The sequence below is a fragment of the Chrysemys picta genome, chromosome 8 (genome assembly GCF_011386835.1).
Source record: "Chrysemys picta bellii isolate R12L10 chromosome 8, ASM1138683v2, whole genome shotgun sequence".
Taxonomy (NCBI): domain Eukaryota; kingdom Metazoa; phylum Chordata; order Testudines; family Emydidae; genus Chrysemys; species Chrysemys picta.
In genome coordinates this window covers 6,421,870-6,429,978 of record NC_088798.1, presented here as the reverse complement: position 1 = coordinate 6,429,978, position 8,109 = coordinate 6,421,870, and the positions used below count along the sequence as shown (strand labels likewise).

The 8,109-nt window shown below is 43.2% G+C and overlaps 1 protein-coding gene across 8 annotated transcripts in view; it reads left to right on the top strand.

Moving 5' to 3' along the window:
- The first annotated feature begins 3,815 nt into the window (after nt 1-3,815).
- The window catches only part of STIL (STIL centriolar assembly protein), a 32,617-nt gene continuing 28,323 nt past the window's right edge, over nt 3,816-8,109 (top strand). For 2 of the 8 annotated variants that reach the window (XM_005284890.5, XM_065553782.1), the window contains exons 1-2: nt 3,816-5,664; nt 6,293-6,355. In XM_005284890.5, coding sequence (XP_005284947.3) covers nt 5,522-5,664; nt 6,293-6,355 — 206 coding nt within the window. In that variant the 5' untranslated portion in view covers nt 3,816-5,521. Of the gene's footprint in view, nt 5,944-6,292; nt 6,356-7,147; nt 7,226-8,109 lie in introns of all 8 variants that reach the window. The other 6 variants (XM_065553783.1, XM_065553785.1, XM_065553786.1 and 3 more) reach the window with 6 other exon arrangements.

Here is an 8,109-nt window from a genome sequence, read left to right as displayed (position 1 = left end):
CAGATTGACGTTATCTTCTCTAGTTGTACGTTCTTCCAATGGTCGGCAAAACAACAAGCCTTCTTCAACCATACCTTCATTCACATAACGTACAAACAGTAGCAAAATAGCTAGATTAACTACATCAGTTGATTCATCCAACTGTATAGCATAATATGGACTATTTTTCACTCTATGTACAATAGTGGTCTCTACATTATTTGACATGTCATTAATTCTTCGTGACAACGTATTATTGGACAAAGGTACCATGTCAATCCTTTTTGCAGCCTTTTCTCCGAGCATGCAATGAACTACATCTTTTATACATGGACCAATCAAGCTCTCTGCTATGGTATGGGCTTCCGATGCTTTTGCTACTCGGTAGCTCACGCGGTATGACGCTTTAAGTGCATTTTCATTATCAGTACTTGCTTCGGATATAAAACTGGTAATGTCACTTTTCTTCTCAGCTAATTTTTGCTTGAAAAACTCAACAGGCTTGTCGAGTTGTGCAGGATGCCTAGTTTCTAAATGGTGCCGAAGTAGAGAAAGTTTGAGGCTGCTGTTTGCTAGAACATCATCACAAATCACACACAGTGGTTTTGGATGTTCTTGATCACCAATGCATGTAAAGCCATATTTTATATAATCAGCGTCATCTTTTCTTTTCTTTGTAAGTGACTTTCCAGGACCATCATGATCATTAGACTTAGATTTTCCACAGTGTGGACTTGAGGAAACACTAGCTGATTCCAGCGTCTTTACACTTTTCTTTTTCAGCCCCTTATCCATTGAACTTGTGTACAAAAGTTCTAATAAAAATAACAGAGAGAGACTGCTAACAACCAACAAACTAGAAACTGAGAAGATTCACTCACTGAAGCAAATCAGCACTCCAGAGAGAAGGACAATTACTGAGACACCTTAACACTCCTACACTGGCTACAACGTGCTTCTGGCTGGTTTGGCTCGCAAACAGCTTTTCTTCCGCCAAGGAAGGTGCCCTGGGAGGGACAAATTAGCTTGGACCACCCCCCCATGTTCAGCGTGGCCCCCTGCTGACTGCCCTGGATGCAAACTTTCCCTGCCTGACAAGGACAGGGATCCGAGCTGCCACCTGCACCCCGCATGGAGTGCTGGGGTTCGGGGCTGCTGGCTCCCCCGCTGACAGGGGAGGGCTGGGGCTGCCGGCTCAAACTGCCCAGCCCTGCTCTCCACGAGGCTCGGGCTGCTGGCTCCCTGGCTGACAGGAGGGCTCGGGCTGCTGGCTCAAACTGCCCGCTCTACCCCAGAGGCTCGGGTGCCAGCTCCCCCGCTGACAGGGGAGGGCTGGGGCTGCCAACTCAAACTGCCCGCTCTCCCCAAGGCTCGGGCTGCCAGCTCTCTGGCTGATAGGAGAGGGCTCGGGCTGCCCGCTCAAACTGCCCGGCCCCGCTCTCCCTGGGGTTCGGGCTGTCTGCCCTGCAACGGGTCCCAGCAGAGTCCTCTGGCCGCCATTAATGAAATTTTTCTTGCGAACCCCCTGAAACGTTCTGCGAACCCCACTTTGGGAACCACTGCCCTAGAGGCTAGGAGTGCAGTCTGGGTGCCCAGAAGGGAAATGTGGGGGTTTACCCAAATGTAGGGTAACCAGACAGCAAGTGTGAAAAATCGGGACAGTGGGTGGGGGGTAATAGGAGCCTATGTAAGAAAAAGGCTCCAAAACCAGGACTGTCCCTATAAAATCGGGACATCTGTTCACCCAATTTTGAGGTAGCTACTATAATTGCCTGGGGAAATCGGTAAGGGTGCCCAATAGGCACTGCCCTGCCGGCTGTTCAGTTTTCTGGGCTCACAACGCCAGGATCATGCGGCTCAGTCTTCTCCCGGATTTCCTGGGTTTTGGCACCTCAGCGGTGGCACTCCTTCTCAGTGAGCACCTGTTCGGGAGCACCCAACTAACAGGAATTTCAAGTCTGAGCAATGTTGCATAAAAGCAGTACAGTACAAGTTCTGTATAACTGCCAGGGAATCTTCAGGAGGAATGATATAATGGCAGATTCAGGGCTTGACCTTACTGCCTTTCTGTGACTTTTATTTTTCTGAAGATGGTTATGCAGTATGCAAACGGGATTTGATTCAGAAATGATGAGGCTTCTACATAGGTCCAATTTCAGGCTTGTCTTAATATGGATCTGCATCATTTGCGCCCATGGTCTGCCTGTACTAACTCCCCATCTCCAGAACATATAGCTAATAAGATACAGTTCTCCCTAATTAAAACAATTAAAATCCCCTGGCAAAGAAACAAGTCTATAGTTATTTGGAAATAACTCATTTAAACATACCTGTGCTAATAGGCTACTGTCTGGAGAGAGCAAAAGTCAGAACAGTGCAAAGTTCATTGTAGTATAAAGCAAATAATACAGAAAGTTACCAGTAAAAGGTAACTATCAATACTGATAACTGATCATTCTCCTTGTAGTGTGTATGGTAACACCCATTGTTTCATGTTCTCTGTGTATATATCTATCTATCTTCCTACTGTATTTTCCACTACATGCATCCGATGAAGTGGGCTGTAGCCCACGAAAGCTTATGCTCAAATAAATTTGTTAGTCTTTAAGGTGCCACAAGTACTCCTGTTCTTTTTATCAATACTCAGGTGAATTTTATGGTCTTTTTAGGACAATAGCTGAGCAATTGGCTATAGTTAGGTTGTTCAAAGATTTATCTAAGATATAAGACAGACTATATAATTATGCTGTTGATTTTTTTTGATTAACAATTTATATTTTAACTTTAGAAGCTTTCCTTATGGTTTCCTCTAATTTCACTAGATCGGTTGTGAGTACTGATTCGGTTTGGTTCTTAATCACCAGTATAGCAAAGTCATCAGTATTTTCTACATGCGAAGTGACCATGTATTACTTGATTTCTTGCATTTCATTTTTGTTATAAAAATATTTTTAATCCTGTTTACATACTCAATTTAGATGGCATTTTATATTGCACAGAGAGTTAATCTGGTCTGGTGGTTGAAGATGAGAAGTGGGACCCAAGAGGTACTTGGTTTTAAACCTGGCTTTGTCTGTAACTTGCTATGTGGACTTGAGTAAGTCACTTGGGCCCCTATCCAGCCTGTGTGTGCTGAACTTAAGTTAATAAGATTAGTTACATTATAAAGTTAAGCACATATGTTAAGTGTCTGCAGGATTGGGACCTTAACCTAGCTATCTCAATTTTTCCATATGTAAAGTAGAAATAACAACACCTATTTCATAAGGATATTGTAAAGACTAGTTAATGTTTGGAAACTTATATAAGGCCCTGATCTGCTGCTTTGGTCCGTTCCACACAAGGCATGTGTAAAGTAAAACCTGTGTGCAAGAGTTGGTCTATACACACAAATTCCACTTGTTTAACTAAATTTCTTTCTAAATCTATTTAATTAAATTGGTCCCCTTGTGTGGACACTCTTACATTTGTGTAAGAGTGGTTAATATCATCTTAGCTGGAAACTTTGATTGGACTGTTCATGTCATCAAACTTAAACATGCATTAGTGTGGGCAGTATTGGGCCCTAAGTTACTAGTAATAAAAATAAAGCAATTATCTAGTGTTAAATTTTGACTTATACCTTAGATTTGGTAAGAGCTGTTATGTTTTTGTTGTTCAGTAACTCCTTAATGCCAATATAAATGTTTCCCTAACTTTTTTAAAAGTCCAGTGTAAATACCATATCTAACTCCCTATAATGCTTGTAATCCAAACATTGTGCTAGTGTGAGAACATGAAATTGACTAAAAGCTGATTACAACCAAAAGTGAAACCGACTAGTTTGTTTTCATTGCCACTAAGAGAAATGTAAAAAATAGAGTATAAATAATGGGGAAAAAATCACTTATTTGTTTAGATTTAATCCCATAAGGTTCTACTTGTATTGTAAATTAAATATTTAAAATAATTCTTAACTGCTTCTCTTTTTTAGGTTTTAGCATTGGTGGCAGACATCTCTTTGTAGTATGCAAAATGTCAGTGTGTGGGTATTATTATGGATGGTGGAAGAACTATGTTATTTTACTTTTACACTTTAGATATGAATTGCATACTATACCTAACTTTCTTTTCGGGGGTGGGGGAGGGAGAAATAATTCAAACTGTGTAAATAATCCAACTTTATAGAATTGTGTAATTTAGTGCTGGAAGTATAATGGTAGATTCAACTTGTTAGGTTTTGGTATTCTAGAGAGGTTATTAATAGCTCCTTTTCATTTGACTATTTAATTTAATACAGTAGCATGGCAAAATGCTGCACACACTATATATCTCATACTTTCCCCTTTAGAGGCAAATTAGTGCAATCTGAGATCCCAGATTTGCAGTTTATTTCAGGTGGGTGCATGCCTCTGATGAGTTCCACACAGAACATGGTGCATGATTTGGGGCATCATATCAGAGTTGCCTGTGTCTTTCAGTGCAAATTGGTAATATCAAGTAGTTTGGTCTCTTTCTCTCTATTTGCCTTTCTCCTTCCTTCCTCTTGTGCTGTGAAAAACAAGGTCTTCACTCTCTCTCCCTTTCTCTTAAAAGGCCAAAGAGACCAGTAGAAGGAGAACAATACAATTACAGTATTGTTTTCTGGCACTTGTTCTGGAGTAGAATGAGAGATTATCAGTTTGGTAAAGAAGAGAAAATTAAAAACACAACCTTTTAATCTCAAAAGAAAATTCAGAACAAAGTGGAGGCCATCCAGAACGATTATATGGAGGGGAGGACTGCTAAGGAAAACCTACTCACTTATCTGGTTTAACAGAGGACCTGTCAATAATCAAAGCGTTTCAAAACTCACAACAATATGTTAATAAATGTGTTAGTCTCTAAGGTGCCACAAGTACTCCAGTTCTTTTTGCGGATACAGACTAACAGGGCTGCTACTCTGAAACAACAATATGAGTTAGCTCACTTGTTTGTTGCAGCAAGAAATTGTGTTTCCAGTTGCTAGAAGGCTGAAAAGATCCACCCAGGCCAGAATATGGGTTTAACAAAACCCCAGACAAAAAACGTGCTGGGGACAATTGTGCAAATGAAACTCCCATCTCCAGTGTGCTTTTCCCTGTCAGCGAGCAAACCAACCAGCCTTTTTATCCAGTATGGGGTTCCAGAGTGGTATCTCCCCCCCTAAATCCATTCTGCCCCGCATGCCTACTCACTATCCCCACATTCTAGACTTCCTATGATGAGAGGGGTCCCATGTAAACGCTATGGGAATGTCTGGATTTCTTATAAAATAATTAGGGGTGTGTCTCTTTAAAACTCTAACCTCAGTCAACTCGACTGTTGCTGTGGCATCCAAACCACGCCTCCCTCCGCGTCCCCAACCAGTGCGCCTGCGCAGTAGCGTTTGCTCGCTGGGTGACCGTTTAAAGCAGTAGTGTTTTTAAATCCCCCTTCGCTTGCGCGCGCCGGGCGGTTGGTGGCCCGGGGGGCCACCCGATTGGTTGAGCGGGCGAGTCGAAACGGCGTGCTGATTGAGCGACCGCAAAAGGAAGTGGGCGGAATGCCGGCTGCGCCTCCTGATTGGGCAAGAGGGCCTGGCGGGGCGGGGCGCTCATTGTGCGGAGGGCGGCGTAGGGGCGGGAGGCTGGCGGTGCCGCCGTTGGAGCCGCCACAGGTAGAAGGGCCCGGAAGGGGCCTGCCCAGGTGAGTCAGTTACCGAGCTCCCCACCGTGACCCGCAGCATTGCCCCTGCTTGCGGCGGCAGCGGGGAGAGGGCCCCGTGCGGGGGTGAGGCGCCTAGAGCGGGCTGGGCTGGGGGTTGGGGACCGTGAGGGCTCCGTCCGCCTGGCGCTGGGGTCTCGGCCTGCGGGTCCGCTGGCCTCCCGTTGGGCTAGGCTGAGGGGATGCCAACCCCCCACCCATACCTCTCCCCTGGCCTGGCTCCTCCTGGTCCTGCGTGGGGGCCCGCGCGTGGGTGTACAGGTAGGGCTGGTGTTATTGGGGCGGCGGGAGGGTCACGCGCGGGCTGTGGTGGATCCCCATGTCAGCCCTGGTCACCTTATCCGTTACCTTGCGGCATCCTTTGGCCGGTTGTCCGCTCTGGTGTAAATCCGTTACTTCAGAAGCTGTGATTTGGGTTCTTGTTGTTTTCTTCTGTATTTTGTTTATTAGTTGTGTTAAGTGGGTTGTAGTCCACGAAAGCTTATGCTCTAATAAATGTGTTAGTCTCTAAGGTGCCACAAGTCCTCCTGTTCTTTTTGTAGTGCCTCGGAGTCCTAGTCATGGGCCAGGGCCCCATTCTTTAATGTCCTCTCTTCTGTTTTCCTTGCAGGGGATTGAAGGCTGCAGTCATGGAGGCTATTTATGCTGTTTCAGATCACCAAACAGATCCTAGGTATCTGCTCCTCTGTAGAGAAATTACTATATGGAAAGCTTTTGATTTTAATATTTTTCCTTACGAGGCGTTCAAAGAAAGCACACATCTCTTGATTCTCTGGACTACAAATAACACAACTTTATTATCTCTGCAATGAACAATATGCTATCATGCATTATTTCTATTACAGTAATGCCCGGTGACCCTAATTATGATTGGGGGCCCCCTTGTACAGAGTGCTGCACATATAGACTTTAAATGGCAGTCTCTTTTCTGAAGATGTTACTATTTAAGGCCCTGTTCTGCAGTCTGATCCATGCAGGTGGATCTCTGTGCTTCCACAGAGCCTCATCCTTATAGGTCAGCTTTCATGATCAGGCCCTAAATATTGTAACTAGTGAGAGTTTTTATGTTTAAAATGACTGAGTTTGGAAACTCATTATCTTTGCCGTTAAAGACGAGGACCTATTAGTAACAGTGTATGAAGGGGGTGTGTGTGTGTGTGTGTGTGTGTGTGTGTGTGCAGGATGGTTCAGGCAGTGTACTTTTTTTTTTTTTAACTGCCTGGTCCCCGAACTGTAACTTATTTTTTTAAACAAATACTTAGTTGGAGAATTGGGCTCCACCATTATTAAATACCCATTGAAAGCTGTGTATGGAGTCCATTTCCTAGTACACAGGTGTGCATGTTACAGAAACCATCATGACTGAAATCCTAGTAACCATCTAAGCAGTGAGGCAAATATTCAGGAAAGGTTGAAACTGATTTTTTTATTATTATAGTTTTTTGCTTATTTCTGATTGCTATAGAAGTAGTGAGACTTGAATGTGGAGAGGCTGGGAGCTTGACAAACCAAGATGGGGAGAACTTTCCATGCATAGTGACAGGTAATGGGCAGAAGGGGAGAGAAGACATGGAGATGAGATGACAAATGACACTACTTGGACAAACATAATTCAGTATTACAGAGGGCCACTTAAGAAAAGATTTTAAAGTTGCCGTGAATAGATGGCCTCCCTTAGAAGTAGCACCTCTAAATAAACAATGGGAAACACTGGTGAGGAAGTTTTGCAGTGGTGTGCTGCTACTTTGGTGAACATAGGACTTCAATCTCCAGAGGTCTCAAGCTATTGCCTTTCACCAGGGTGGTGATTGTCCTATTTCTGTCTCTTTTTCCACCTCTTGCTAAGTATGGAATGTTCTCCCTATATTGGTTGAGCAATCCACAATCATGTTATTCCAGACGGTTATGGAAGAAATTAATCTCTGCAGTGCCTATAAGCTAACAAAAAATATGTACAATAATTAAAAATCAGTTATTCATTCTTCTGGGCTTCCCAGTGCATCCTACCTTCATATAACTCTTTGGCATAGGGAATGTCTAAATTTTAGGTCTTGTACAGTGCGAAGTACATTTTACACTTAAAAAAAAAAAATTAATTGTGGCATGCTACAACTTCTGTCTGGCTCAGTATTTGCCAAAAAGCCACAAAACCCTAAATCAAAAACACTACCTAAATTCCACAGTTGAGCCCCACTTCTGCAAAGATCTATATGTGGACTTTACTTTAAGCTCAAGTCGGGGTAGATAAAAATTGGTTGTCGATTAATCGCAGTTAGCTCACATGATTAACTTTAAAAAATCACGATTGATCAGTTTTAATTGCGCTGTTAAACAATAAAATCCCAATTGATTAAATATTTTTGGATGTTTCTCTATATTTTAAAATATATTTTCTATTACAACACAGAATACAAAGTGTACACTGCT